The following is a 15,758-nucleotide window of genomic DNA, read 5'->3' as shown; positions in this document are numbered from 1 at the left end:
GCTGAGCCATTCAACCAGGTGACTCTCTTTCTGTGTGCCGATCTGCCGGCCCCATTCTGCTTTATGATGAATCATGCACAGGTTGTAGGAGCTGATAACATTTCACTAGAGTTGTACCTCGTACAATTTCATGTGACAAACAGAAAATAAAATTGATTGGTAATGAGAGAAGTTCTGTCTTGTGTAACACTGCTGTTGCTTTGTGCTGGTTACATCAACAAATCAGTCTTGTCGTAAACACAAATCTGACACCTCATTATTCACTACTCACTACTATTCTCACGACTAGAGGGCAGTGTTTCTTCAATTGGGTGGATTGGATTTGTTATGAATACAAGCCGTTTATTTTCATTTTCTTTCAAAATGGGGCTTATTTTGAGCCCCATATGGACCATATAAGGACAAAGACATGGAGTATGTATTTCAGAGTTATTGCATCACTAACTTGCTAAATTGCTGAAGTTTTCCGAATTTAAAAAACATGCAATAAACAACAACAAAGGTTTAGTAAGCAATGTTTCCTCAAAAATTGGTATGCTGAAATTCTCAGAAATAGCATTGCTTTTTTGTATTCTTCGTTTTATAGTATATCCTTGAAAAATACTCATTAATGAAGGCAATACTGCCAATGTGGTTGTGCAACATGAACCCTGATACACATTTAATGATCCTGGATAAGACCAGCACTATGTTGTCATTTCTTCACACGCTGCAGGGTTACTATGGACAGCACTTGCATGCATAAAGAGCTGAGACATGTGAATGAAAGGCTTGTGTGGTGACCTTTAGGAGCAGCCTGTACAGACAAACAAGTCCCTGCGGCAGCAACAATTCAGACATGAAACCAGAAACAGAGAAACAAGTGAATAAGACGAACAAAATAAATTCAGTTCCCTCTGGAAACACAGCTAACATTTCCCTCTGTCCCCACTATGTCAGGCCTCTCTAGCACTTATATTTATTATTCAGAGGGTGTTCCTCTCCACCTATACCATTGCTCTACCCTTCCCAGTCATGCCCACCATAGATTTATAATTTATCACCCATGCCTATGAATCTTTAATTGTTTTTAGAACACCCGTTGGGGATGTATAATTCAATGATGTGTGTATCAAAAGCAAGCTTTTTCCATGAAAGTAAAATTACAGAAGATCTTCTGCAAAAGGCATGGACAATTCTCTCCCTGATACCATGTCACACAAAACTTTCCTGGAGATCTAGCCCCTTCTGAATTATGGTCTGGATGTTGGACTGGACCGGGTGTGCAGAGAGAGAAGATTTATTCTTTTGTTCCTCCGTCGTTGTGTCTGTCTGTCTGTCTGTCTGTCTGATGTTTCTGTCTGTATGTGTGTGTGTGTGTGTGTGTGTGTGTGTGTGTGTGTGTGTGTGTGTGTGTGTGAGAGTGGGGTGTGTGTGTGTGTGTGTGTGTGTGTGTGTGTGTGTGTGTGTGTGTGTGTGTGAGAGTGGGGTGTGTGTGTGTGTGTGTGTGTGTGTGTGTGCGTGTGTGCGTGTCTGTCTGTCTGTCCAAACTAATTATTAAAACTAAAAGTGTGGGTGGACCAACATAAAAATGTGCTGAATAGAACATGAATTCATGATGTTGGATGATTGTATCGTATGACAGTGCACATGTCCAAAATTATATATTAGTATGGAAATATAACAAAAATAACAATTATCCTCAGCTAAATGGGTTAGTGTTGTGCGGGCAGTTCCAGAAGATCTAATGTGATCAATGAATTTGTTGCCCTATTAAAGCAAGACTAAAAAATCATTTTGCCATAGGCCGACACTGCTGACTCAGAAGCCCACAGAAACTTGGCCCAAACAGCTGTGCACTTGACTTTGTAAAGACGCTTGTCCCCTGTAACGCTCTGACACACCCCAAAGCCTTGGTACTGTGCCTCTTTAGTGAACTGTAAAGCCCACAAAAAGCAGAATTAGTAGTTTGCAAGAGTTTATTGGCAGGCTGACATTTGTCTGAGCTGTTAGTGTGGGAAAATGAAGCCATCTGACTGTAAAAAGTCTTGTCACATTTTAGATAACGTCTATCTTTCTCTGTTTGTTAATGAGTCAATGTTAAAGAGTAATGAATACGAGCATGCCAATTTACAGCCATTTGAAAATTTTCAAAATGCATCTCATGTCTCTCAAAGCACAGGAACTTCAGAGTTAAAATGATTTTAATAGCATTTCTTAGTTATTTCATGACCATTAGACAGCATCATGTCTGGGCTTCGTCCCATTTAAAAAAAAAAACATTTGCTCATTGAAGGCATACACTGAGCACCTCGCTGGTTCTGCTTTGGTTTATGACACATTCTGACACATTAATCATCAGACGATTCATGTTAGCTGCCTGTGAGGCATTGGGTTAATGGGAACATGGGGAAGCTTATCACATATGAAAGGACTTGCTGGGCACCCCACTGTGTTGACTTGCCCCATGCAGAACATTGTCTCGGTTGTCTGAGCTTGTAGATTGATCTCCCCATGAAGGTATTTATCATGTGCCAATTAATATTGTCTGATTTAATTCTTTATTTTTATGCAAATGCTGGCACTTCATGCTGGGACATTATAGATGCAATGATTGCAACTGTTCTCATTTTTAAATCAACACGGCCCGAATGTTGCACTGCTGCACAACAAATTATTATTTTGAAAATCTTGCATTTCTGAATGCAGAGAACAATGCCACAGTGAACAGAATATAGCCTGTCATTGTATCATGCTATTCAGGCAGTCCCTCCAGGATTTCGATGCCTTTTTTTGTAAATAATTGCAATAAAAGTTTCAAAGTCTTCTGTATTTCTGTTGTGATGAATTTGCGCTAGACAGTATAAATTGCAAAGAAAGCTGCTATTTTTTTTATGAGTATTTTTTTTAAATAAAAGGAAACTAACTTGTTTCAGGAAGAATAAAACTACTCTGGGCCAAGTAACCAATACAGTACACAATACAGTTGTGTGAGCTATTTAAATTAGCTGGATACATGGTTAAACGTAATTTGCTCTTATCAGTGTATCGCCATGTATGTGTACTTCGTCCATAGCAATCCCCACAAATTGGTTCCAAAAAGTCCCAGTTAGATAGTAAATGTCGTCAACATATTCTTTGTAAATCTTTACAATCATTCCCCGAAAGAACCAAGCAGCCCTGCCGTATTGCACAATCCAATTTGTCTTCAAAACTTGCCATTTCCAGCGTGTAGCTTGCTAGCTCGAAGTTGGTTCCAGGACTTATCCAAAAAATGTGAACATCGACAACTTCTCAGTCACCCCGCCCTACACCCCCTTTCGGTTAAAGCCCAAAATGGTCTCCTAAGCCCCTCCCCCCACAAGGGAGAATAATGCGTGAGCATGAGCAGTGATTGACACGCAGTTAGACACCCCCCCCCCCGGCCCTGATTGGTGCATCTGAACAGGGAGCGGTGGATTTTTGCAAATCACACTACAGGCTGTAGGTGGTGTCAGAGGAGCTGGATTTTCTTTTTAATTACCTGCTTCATGTAGTTCTACAGGAACATAGGGTCAGTTTCAGCAAATATGACAGAAAGGTAGTTTTATAAGTCTTACCTACTGCACCTTTAAGTTTGAGGGTTAGTCGGTGATCAAAGCCTTTTCTCTTGCAAAGTTAAAAATGAAAGGTACAGTTTTATAGATATGAACACTTAAGCATAAATGTCATTACAGTCTGTCCGAAGAAAATAACTGATTTTAAATTTTCCCACTTAATACCGATCAGTGAAATACTAGGGCTAACTCTCCCTTGTAGTACAAAAACAATGCTGCTCCGTTATGTCTTCTTCATGGATCATTAGCTGCTGAGGATGCTGACTATTTGCATCCGCTTCAAACATTATCAGGCGATTGAATGTGTGTGTATTAAACATAACTTCAGCCTTGGATTTTACATAACAAGGCACGATCAATGTTTTACTCAAAGGCTAATTTTTAAACCTAGCACCCTTTAACTGGGAACGTGCTTTTTCTGCCTGTTAGGCATGTTGCACTTTATGCTGTGTAAGTGACACCACCACCACTGCTGCATGTGACAAGGAAAGAGGGCCAAGCTATCAGGTTATGAAACCACACAAATCCTCGGGTGGCCTACAGCATGATGGCTTCACTTTGACCACAGCAGGTATGGTAGAAATGTAATATTACATACAGTATAATGTCATGTGTGTAAAGTGTGAATTGTATAGTTAATTTTGTCGTAATTCAACTTGGCTTGTGTTGTGAGCTTTTGGGGTCATGATCCAGATTTGGGTCCAGACCTCTTTCAGTCCAATTGCACATGAGGTAGGGAATCTATAATCCTTCTTATGCAGTCTATGAAGCTCCATTATTATTGTTATTATCATTATGTGGGTTATGTATTTTTAATCAATGGAAAAATGTTTTGCTAAATCCTATCATGCATGCATTGTAAATCTAATCTGCTTGCACAACACACACACACACACACGCACACACGCACACACGCACACACACACACACACACACACACACACACACACACACACACACACAATAAGTTTGTTGTTGTACTCACTTTGGACGGCATTATATGAGTCTTGAGCACTTTGGTACAACTTCCTCAGTGAATGTAGAAGTCACTGTTGGCACAATGAGCATTTTAGCATTTAACACTGTCTGCCCCCACGTGAACGTGTTGGTGACGCCACATCGTGGGTGTGTCACTTAGCAATCAACTCCCTGGTCAAGTAGTCTATATTGACAACGTTTCATTTCCGGGATTGTTCAGGTGCCGCCGGAAATTCCGCTGGATGTCCCTAGCCAGACCCTCCTTTGCAGCGCTGTGGAGGAAGGTCTGGCAATGCAAGACTACTGGTCAATAAAATCACAGATTAATGTAGATGCAATCTTTCATTTGCTTATGCTAAGGTACAATAATGCTAACTTTTTCCATAACTGATATTTACATCATCCTTAATTACATTGTTGTGCATTTTTGTACCGTTTACGAACTCAGAGCCCCGGCCCAGGTACTGGTACAAACCCCCTGACACTCGGCCAGTGAACGCACACATTCAACATGTATGTTTATATATATAAGAGAGCTAAACCAAGTCGCCGCTCGCGGGCAATGCATCCTGGTACATGTAGGCACAGCTGCCACGGCTCTACAAGCAGAGGAACTTGCTTTCTCAGTCAAAATAGCACACACTGGGGAATGTATTTCTTCAGTGGACTACATATACCATTAGACTGATTGTACATTCACAGTAAAGGTGCCGAATGTTCCCTTTAAAGCTCTTTTGTGGTTTAGTTTAATGTCTATTATTACTGAGAATATTATTCAAACAGGATTATATTTCAAGAGAACATCTTTATTTATAGATCTTAAAAATAAAAAGGACCTCTTAACTGCTGTGAAGTGCATAAACATTCAGCACTGTACACTGGAATTTTGTTTCCCCCAAACAATTGCTGTATGTATCCTAAAATTATTATATATAATTTTTTTCCCTCTGCAGCTCCTGTGGCATCTAAATCACAGATTAATGTAGATGCAATCTTTCTTTTGCTTATGCCAAGGTACAATAATGTTAACTTTTTCCAAAACCGATATTTACATCATCCTTAATTACATAGTTGTGCATTTTTGTACCGTACACAAACTCAGACACCCGGCCCAGGTACGACCGCATCCCCCAAACCCCCTGACACTCGGCCAGTGAATGCACACATTCAACATGTATGTTTATTTTCCACGGTTTCAGCTGAGTGCAGACTGTTACACTCAGATGGAGCTCAGCGCTTCTGCAGCAGCAGATGCTCCAGCAGCAGCAGACGCTCCAGCAGCCGCAGCAGAGAAGTAGCTGCTGGTGTGTCTGTGGCCTTTGGCTCCTTTCTTCTAGCCCTTTGCTGTTCATCATTACTTTTTTATGTGACTTATTTTGTCACTCCATAACGGATGCAACTTTAAAGGTAGCGTACAATACTCAAATAAAAACCTGTGTGCAGAGGACTGAAAAATAACACCCATGTGTTCTTTTTCCCAGACATTTGAATGTGTCAGATCAACATGGACTCCCCAGTGATGGCTCAGAAGGCGAGGGTAGTTGTGGCACCAGCGGCAGCCCTTGATGGTGGCTACGCCAGGTTCATCCTGCTCTCCTGCTTCCTGGTCTTTGGCCTGACCTATGGGGTCATTAAGGCCTTTGGTGTATTCTACGTTGAGATACACAGACACTTTGAAACCACAGCAACAGGAACATCTTGGATTACCTCTATTGCCGTAGCTACCCTTCACTTCTTGGGTAATTATCACAATCTTTTTTTACTACAAGTGCTTATTGATTTGAAATCTCTGTGTACATTGTAGGATTTCAAGATTCCATCCTCTTTTTGACCTTGATGCCAAATATTTTAGATGACTGAATAAACACAGACTTTATAAGGTTCTGACCACTAGTAACTAATAGGAAAATACAATAAGATAGCTTTTTGGTTTTCAAAATAAGTGTGTGTGTGTGTGTGTCAAATACATTTATAGTAGGTCAATTTATTTGCTGCAAAAAAATCTTAAAGGGAAGGTTTAGCAATTTTCAAACTTATCTCTATCTATCTGAATATGGGAGATGTTTTTTGAAAAAAGCATGCTGTTATTTTCGATGGTCTCTGTGTCTCTGGGGCTCAGCTGGTCGCAGCCACAAAATCTCCTCTACTTCCGTCCTCCAATTATGTCACTGGAGGACAGAAAAACTACAAGATGCCACTCAGAAACAGAAGCTTCTTGTTGTCTTCAAGCATCTTGTATTGCAAACTTGCTACAGTTGCTAAAAGTGGAAAATGGCATCCCAAAATATGAGTGCAAGGATATTGTGGGCAAGGATACATTTTACAGCATTCAGATTCAGATATTCAGCTGCATTTATGCGAACCAGAGTACATGGCCAAAGAAATGCAGCAGAGAAAGGCCGAGGCTGCTGCATCTGCCCTGCAAGAGGATGGAACCTGCGGAACCTGAGCCACACAGAGCAAACACAGACTGGTGGTGCCATTGCTCAAACTGCCCTTCGAACCAACAGACACGGAATAATTCTGCAATGAAAGTCAGCGTGGGCAGTTTTCGCCATGTTTTGCTGGATACTGTTGCCATGATCATGTGGATGTATGCGTTATTGCATGTTTACTTGGACAGACAGATGTTTTGCTGGATACCTTCTTTAGGATCCCAAAGATAAACTGAAAACAACAACCAAGGCCAATAGGGCGATTTTGGAAGGCTTTTGTCTTCCTCCGAAGAAGAAGTAATGACAGCCACCAACGAGCCACTGTTAACCGGGCGGCTGCAGCCAGGACAGCAGAGAGAGAAACGGGGAAATACAGCGTACGGAACATATTTTTTAGTCTTTGAATTAATTAGGATTTATTTAGACAAAAGTGAACAGGTAATTAATCTTGTCTTGGTTTGGTAAAAGAGACAAACTTGAAGTCAAAAAGTGAACAGTTGTATTTTTCTGTTTAGGTGTAAAAAAATATTACCTTTTATGACATTTTGTGAATTTATTTTGTCAATTAAAAAGCTAAGAGAGCTAAACCAAGTTGCCGCTCGCGGGCAATGCATCCTGGTACATGTAGGCACAGCTGCCATGGCTCCGCAAGCAGAGGAACTTGCTTTCTCAGTCAAAATAGCACACACTGGGGAATTTATTTCTTCAGTGGACTACATATACCATTAGACTGATTGTACATTCACAGCAAAGGTGCGGAATGTTCCCTTTAAAGCTCTTTTGTGGTTTAGTTTAATGTCTATTTTCACTGAGAATATTATTCAAACAGGATTATATTTCAAGAGAACATCTTTATTTATAGATCTTAAAAATAAAAAGGACCTTTTACCTGCTGTGAAGTGCATAAACATTCAGTACTGTACACTGTAATGGGATTCCCCCAAACAATTACTGTATGTATCGTAAAATTATTATATATAATTGTTCCTGTTTCCCTCTGCAGCTCCTGTAGCATCTGCTTTGAGTGCTCGCTACAGCCATCGCTCTGTAGTAATAATGGGAGGACTGATGTGCTGTGTAGGAGTCGTGTTTGGGTCTTTTGCCCGTAACCTGAATGAACTCTACTTGACAGTGGGGTTCCTGAATGGTTAGTGATTTGATGCAAATACACACATACAACGCAAACTCAAAAAAACACACAAAACATGATATTCACTGGTATCTTTTGCTGCAGGTTGTGGCTATGCAATGACTTGGCCTCCCACAGTGACCATGCTGGGCTTGTACTTTGAGAAGAGGCGCCCAGTGGCAAACGCCTTGGCCAGCTCTGGAGAGTGCGTCCTTACCTTTGTCCTCACACCCTTATTACAGCTGTTGATTGACAGCTACTCCTGGAGGGGTGCTTTGCTAATCCTGGGGGGTCTGCAGCTTAACCTCTGTGTGTGTGGGATGCTGCTGAGGCCCCTAAAGGCCACCAGATACGTGATTTGTGAGGTCAAAGCAGAGGAGGAAGGCTTGTCCCAGGAATTGCTACCAAAAGACGACTCGGAGCAGAGCAAACCAAGCTTTCTAGATGCAGAGGAGCTGAGAGTATCTGATGGTTCTGATCACGGGACAATCAAGGCATTTCTTGAGGACCCTGAAGAAATACCTAATTCAACCATGAAAATACAAGACTCAAACAACAGGACTAAGAGGGCTGAACTAAGGACCAAAATCCTTCGCTACGTAGACTATACCCTCATCACCAATGCAAAATTCATGGTTTACTCAATGTTTGGGGTGTTTGCTGCACTGGGTTTCTTTGCCCCAGGTCTGTTCCTGATTCCATATGCTCGTAGTAAGGGGATTGAGGAGTACCAGGCAGCTGCACTCATGTCCATCTCTGCAGTGTTGGACCTGTTTGGAAGGGTGTTCTTTGGCTGGTTGGCAAACTTGAGACTGGTGGAGATGGTACGCTCAGTCTGGTAGTTAACCAGAGTAATAACATTTTTAAAATCACACATTTGAAAGCAACGGTATGGCCAAGCATGTAGCATCATACATGTGAAAATATTAAAGAAAAAGTTTGACATTTTGGGGAATAAGCTTTATCTGCTTTCTTGGCGTGAGTTAGATGAGAAGATTAATACCACAACCATGTCTGTACAGTAAATATGAAGCTACAGCCAACTGCCAATTAGCTTAGCTTGGCATAAAGACCGGAAGCAGGGGGGTCACTAATTAACTAAGTTATATCTTATTTGTTTAATCTGTTCAAAAGTTAAAAATGACCATTTGTAGTTTCACATGGGGTTATGTTGGAGTAATTCCTGGCCTGCAGCAGTAACTTCCGAGAGACTCTGCCTGGCGACCTTACAGTGATGACAAAACGGGGACTGCCCATTTCTCCTGCTCCTTTTTTTCCGACCTCTCAATAACCCGAAAAATTCCCTTCGGTCCTACAGCCCACTAGTCCAACGTCCCTTTGTTTCGAAAAAATAAACCCTCTGCTCCAACGTCCCATTGTTCCGACCATATTGGCTCTTGTGGATCACCTCCCATAACAGAGGGCAGGGGCAGCGGTCGTGGCCTCAAAACACTACCGGCCCACCGACTCTCCCGATTGCCACTCTGCTACTGGGTTGGGGTTAGGCATTGACCTCGAGTGGTTAAGGTTAGGATGGTCGATTGGTCAGAAGATAGGACCTGTACAAATGGGGTTACGTTACGGGAGGTGATCCACAAAAGCCTATATGGTTGGAACAATAGGATGTCGGAGCAGAGGGTTTATTTTTTTCTAAACAAAGAGACGTCGGACTAGTGGGCTGTAGGACCAAAGGGAATTTTTTGGATTATTGAGAGGTCGGAGAAATGACATGGCACTGACAAAACTCCAGGACTCCAAGAAATAGTCCAGTACATATGCAGTAGGCTGATTTTTTTTTTTTTTTTTTTTACTTTGGAACGAGCCAGGCTAGCTGCTTTCCCTGCTTCCAGTTCTTTTGCTTAGCTAAGCTAACCAGCTGCTGGTTGTAGCATCATATTTAGCATAAACACATGAGAGTGGTATCAATCTTATAATCTAACTCTAGAAAGCAAAAGAGTTTCCCAAAATGTTGAACTATTCCTGTAAAGAAGCAATGTCCTGCCTTTATGAAAAAAGTGCATAATGTGGAGGCCACTGTACGTGCAAACGCTGATGCACATATCTGTCTTCTGTGTCTCTGTTCCTACCAGGTGCTGCAGCTGACAGCAACTATGATTCTGCTGGGTACTGTGGTGCTCCTCTGCCCGCTGGCCTCTTCTTACTTAGAGCTGGCTGCTTTCAGCGCAGCATATGGCCTGATGTACGGTGCTGCAGTCGCCATCCACATCACCATGCTGGCTGAGATTGTGGGCGTCAATAGGCTCGGAAGTGCGCTGGGCTTCTTCTTGCTCATACGCAGTAGCGGAGGCCTGCTTGGACCGCCCATTGCTGGTGAGTGAAAAATATGCTTTAATAGATAACTGCAAGTTATTGTTGTTGCTGTAAAATTCCCTGTGATCTGTTCCACCATGCTAACTGGCTTCCAGCTCGATATAAACAAGAAGCTGCACAGAGTAGAATAGAATTGTACTTCATTCACTGTATGTTAACATTTCTGTTAGCTCAGGAAAAAACTCTAACCATTAATTCAAGGTTACAGTGTCTGTCATTTTCCTGAGCCTATTCTTCCAACACATTAAATCTCACACAATGGATGTGCTTATACACCATTCTGCATTGTAACCACAGCCCAGTGAGCCTATTCATCCAAAATGAGATTTTTATACCTTCATGACATGCAGCACCACCCTTCAGGTAATCAGCAATTTTGTCATCCGGTCCATCCCAAAGGACCTGAGGTTTTCATTCAGAGAGCAACTGTGCACAAATTACAATATCATGATACTTTATGGTTGTGTTAATTTCGTGGCTGATTGCTTCTCAAAGATTCTTTTTTACCCCTTTAAATGGAGTTTCTTCCCCATTGACTTTCCATTCTGTTACTTGTGACATTTGTCTAGATTCATACACTGTGTCCTACAGAACATGAGAACAGCTGTAATAGTGAAATGGCATAACAAGGAGTAGAGAAAACCAAAACTTCTTCTTGTTATTGCCAAAAAGGATTATTTTTTTTTATCAGACTTGTTCAAAACTGTGACTAAAGCAATAACTGACGCATATAACAATATTTGTAATCCAAACTAACAAACAGCACAGCAGCAGACAGCAGGCATTCATTTGAAAACGTGTTTCTGGCCACAGGTCTAATATTCACTCTCCTTTTAGCTCCGTTTTGGTTTCCACCTACCCTTGAAGGAAATATCTGGCTCTTCAGCTGCTTAGTACTCCACTATGTTCATCAGCTTGTTGCTAAGTTTTACAGTCTGTCTTTGGGTGCTGGGCAGGTATAGCGATCAGTAGGTATATCAAGGCTTACTCACTGAAAACAGTTGGCTGATGCGGCCGAAAACGACACTGATAAGAGCAGTGAGAGTATACTAGAACAGAAAAGTGGCAGGCTGTGAAACCAAAACAATGACCTGAAAGGAGAGCTGAGGGAAACTACGGAGTCAAGTGATAATTCTCTTTGGTTTCATCACTATGAGCAACCACTTCCACATACAGTAGTCATGTGATCCATATTGTAGGTAATATTAAATCAAATTAACTACTGTATAGCAGCTTTAAGCTGTGGGAAGATACATAAAACATCCAAATGTTTAATATTATCTTCCTGATATGGTGTTGTTGGATACACTACTTAAAGCTACATTGTGTAAGAATTTCTCCCATCTAGCGGTAAAATTGTATATGACAACCAACTGAATATTACTTTCTAGCTGTAGCTAGTCTGTGTTATAACTCCATTACTTGTGTTGTCTGCCAGGGAAATCACGACACATATGATTACGTTTATGTTACAAGGTAAACAATCATTTTTCATCATTGACGCGAGGAAAAGTATCCTAGATGTTGTTCTAGCGTTGTCCACAACCATGCTATAGTTAGCCAAGCAAGTAGGAACTATAAAACTTTGAATTTACACAAATACGCAGAATTACCTTTCGAGAAGAAAGCAGGCAACTTCGGTGTCCCTTTTAATGTTCCTTGCTCCTTATGAGCTCTTTCCATCTTGGAAAAAGCCACTCCAATATTAACTTTGGTCTTGTTGCTTTGCCTGTCGCGTTGTCGTTTTAATTCTCTTTTTAACTTCCTTCAAATCTGCCAGCAGTCACAAGTAATCTTCTCCCCCTCCCTCCCTGGCATTCGTCACAGTCAGTGCCACTGAGTGTAAAAGCGCTTTGGCTAATGTATTTTAAAGATGGAGGCGCTACATGGCGGCCGTCATTCGAGCGACTCGCTCGTATGTATTCTGAATGATTCTGAATGTCAGATTCTACGCTTACGAGAATACTTTGATTAGTTGGTGGAAGTAATTACACATGAATGAGCACAGATTTGTGAAAGAACAAAGTTTTTTTTTTTAACTTTTTCTCACAGTATAAAAATCTTTGTCTGCTTTTCATGTTGTACATTCCTCTTTTGTGATTAGCATGGATTTAGTAAGAAAAATGAACTAAGTATACATGTAGCACCTCCTATCCCCTTACCTGTGCATAACACTACCCCTCCAAAATACATTTAAATACATTTCAAAGTAAATACATTGTTTGGCAGCAACTGTAAAGCTTCTCAAATCTGTCAGGTACTTTGGCAATATGTTTGCAATTATCTTCATTAATCTATTCTGTTATGAAAATATCTATTACAGTAAACTGAAATGACCCTGGCGCTCACATCAAGTATGATACATCTTGTTTTACAGTTCTCTCTCTGTGCAAACTAACACGTACTGCAGCCCACCCACAATGCTGTCCTACAAACCAGTGAGCATTTGAACCAGATTACTGAGCTTATTATCCATTTTCACACACAACTCTAAACAATAGCAGTTAATACGGCCTGAAAAACACCCTGCTTGGCTTTGGCACCCAGGCACAGCAACCCCTGCCAGAAAGTGTCCTGCCTCTGAGCACAGCCAGCAGTAAATCAGATGGGGGAAACCTCTCAAACAGAGTGGAAAAAACACAGTCACATAATTGTATTTTGGATTCATCTGATGGTATTTATGGATTTTCAAGAAGGTTGTTAGTGTAGCAAAAACAGGGATTGAGAGTGATTTGATAATTAAAGTGAGACAGGCTGCTATTATTTCATTCAGGATGTAGGTGTAGAAGAACTTGGACTTTCAATTTTGCACAGTATATATTTGTAATTATAAATTAAGTGTGTCCATTTTCACTGGCCCGATGTGTGAGGAAAATGCTGAAAAACAACAAATACTTCTCATTACCCCAAGTCTCGGCGAAAGGTCACCACAGCTCCCGACATATCGATGGAAATCGACGGAGGCACGGAGGCCACTCAGTTCACCGTCCGATGCCTGCACACTGGCTAGCAGGATGCCCAGCAGAGAAGATCACAGCCGGTGTTCAATTCCTCCATGCTTTCCTCAGTGCCCCCTCTCTGTGCAAATGGATCCAGAAATGGTCTTGCTTGTCCACGTAGTCAGGATTGTAGCCATAGGTCCTTTTACTCTGGTGTTTACTCTGATGTTTACCTTTGAAAAACTGGAGACTGCTGAGTTGGTTTCCCTCATCCTGATGAGCGACTTATAGTCATGAGTAGAACGCAGATATGGTCTCCACCTTTTCCTCAGTGTTTACCTGATGTTTACATTTGTAAACTTGGCCTGCCAGCTGTCTAGCTAACCCAGGCTAGCAGAATCGGCATTAGGTTAGCAGAGCCGGCAGAAGACTGGAAAGTTGATTTCCCGAACCTGATGAGCGACTAATAGCCACATGCTATAACCTTCTAACGTCAAGCACATAAAGCACATAGAGGATAACTTATATTTATGAAGTAGACAATTCAGCATACATTTTATTCCTTATAGCCTTCTAGGAAACCACATGTAAATGTTAAATTTAAGATAATGCTAAAGGCTGACACTAACCTCAAATAAAGTAAAAGAGCTAATTAAAGTGAAGGTGGTGTCCTATTTTTAACTTAACATGGTCCTTCTGTCACAGAGGCTATTTCTAACTTATTTACTGCACCGTTCAGTACTTTGAGCACTTTGAAGACCAGGGAGTTGATGGATGATGAGGATTCATCAAAGCGCTCTATTTATAAAAGTTTCCTTCACGGGATGAAGGCGCTGGCATTGCCGCCTTAGGATAACATGAATCTTCATGCAATCCTCTCTTCCTTATCTCTGTTTCAGTCTTTTGACCCTTTCAGAACTATCTGTCATTAAATAAAGCCAAAATGATTCCATAATTAGTGTTTGGCCAGCATGGGTGCATTCCAATCAGGAATGAATGTTGACATTTGACAAAAATATTATGATAAAAAAAAAAATGGCTGTGTGAAAGCTGCAAATCACTCACACACACTTCTTCCTTTAGGGTTCTTTATTGACAAGATGAGTGATTACGGAACAGGTTTCCTCATGGCAGGAGTGTCTCTCATCGTCTCTGCTCTGTTCCTGCTCCTCCTCCATCAGATGAACCGCAGGGGTCAGGGCTCGTCTACCAACAACCACCATATGCATACAGACAATATGGGACAAAGCGACAGAGCTGAAGCCAAAGAGCTAAACATGACATGAATAAAGGCAAAATGGTTTCTGTCGCTGATAGGCTGAGGGCAGAATGGTCCTGTTTATTATCAATGGCCAAGCACTGAAGAGAAAAGAAATGTTGCGTGTCTCACATTTTACAAGCCTAAGGGACTGTACAAAAATTATTAGAGGCTGGTGGAAGGGGGGGGGGGGGGGGCAAAGCAGGCATTACTATTAGTATTTTAAATGTTACTGATGGGATCACTTTTGCAGACACGTTTTCAGTCCATGGGCGATTTGACACTTTATCATGAACCGTACTTCAACCAGGAAACCTAAAGCTTCCTTAATGTATTTCACATTGCATTTAAAAGCAACTTCCCTTATTCGTAAAACAAGAGCTCACTGTGGGGTAGCAGTCTTGTTTTAAACGTAAAGAGTGGCTGGAACACTCTCTACATTGTTTCTGAACTTTAAACTTAAAGAAGTTTTAAGTTACGAAATTCCTCCTTAAGAGAATCACAGCAGTTCCCACCTCCCTGTTCTTTCATACAAAATGTACATTATTGCATATGTAATGTATCATTTTTTTCCCCACAAATATGACTATTAGGGACTGTTCGTTATTTAATTAAGGGGTCACCGGAGGAGTTTTGTGGCCTCTAACCTAAAAAGACGTGACCCTCCCCTCATCAGTAATAATTTTCCTATGACCCTCCAAAACGATTTGAAAAAAAGGCATGACCCTCCCCTCGCGTGCAAGTTTGCACTTAGCAAAGAAGTACAGACACCAGTTGATTTTTACGGCCATGACGTACAGGAGTTAACCTCTGCATTCTCATCTTACACATCACACTCCTCTGTTATGGTGTGGTGGCCATTTCAGTAGATTTACTCACTAACATTGTTGTGGAAACACAATAAGCATGGAAACTAAATGCACACTTCATGCATTACTGCATTACTTCAAATACTAAGTTACTCCTCTAGTAAACTAGTATTCACATGAAATAAAACAATAAAACATTGAGACCATTCAGCAAAGGACGTTGGGATATAACCAATTCAACACTGGTTGCTATGGACTTGTCACTATCGTCATTGTATATTTTAGCACATAGGTAAAGCTGCCG

The 15,758-nt window shown here is 41.2% G+C and overlaps 1 protein-coding gene across 1 annotated transcript; it reads left to right on the top strand.

The window, feature by feature from the left end:
• Positions 1 to 4,008: 4,008 nt before the first annotated feature.
• On the top strand, positions 4,009 to 14,793 carry si:dkey-246g23.4 (uncharacterized protein LOC559426 homolog). The gene is made up of 6 exons (XM_031304952.1): positions 4,009 to 4,146; positions 6,035 to 6,292; positions 7,992 to 8,135; positions 8,223 to 8,941; positions 10,208 to 10,448; positions 14,471 to 14,793. The coding sequence occupies exons 2-6, from the start codon at positions 6,043 to 6,045 to the stop codon at positions 14,671 to 14,673; spliced, it is 1,557 nt and encodes a 518-aa protein (XP_031160812.1). The 5' UTR covers positions 4,009 to 4,146; positions 6,035 to 6,042; the 3' UTR covers positions 14,674 to 14,793.
• Positions 14,794 to 15,758: the final 965 nt, after the last annotated feature.

This window comes from Sander lucioperca, chromosome 7 (genome assembly GCF_008315115.2).
Source record: "Sander lucioperca isolate FBNREF2018 chromosome 7, SLUC_FBN_1.2, whole genome shotgun sequence".
Taxonomy (NCBI): Eukaryota; Metazoa; Chordata; class Actinopteri; order Perciformes; family Percidae; genus Sander; species Sander lucioperca.
This window is presented reverse-complemented; position numbering and strand designations above follow the sequence as displayed.

Excerpts from the sequence above, each read along its gene's own strand:
- si:dkey-246g23.4 (XM_031304952.1), top strand. The coding sequence starts at position 6,043 with ATGTGTCAGATCAACATGGACTCCCCAGTGATGGCTCAGAAGGCGAGG. Across the intron at positions 6,293-7,991 it reads AGCTACCCTTCACTTCTTGG|CTCCTGTAGCATCTGCTTTG; the intron begins GTAATTATCACA and ends TTCCCTCTGCAG. Across the intron at positions 8,136-8,222 it reads GACAGTGGGGTTCCTGAATG|GTTGTGGCTATGCAATGACT; the intron begins GTTAGTGATTTG and ends CTTTTGCTGCAG.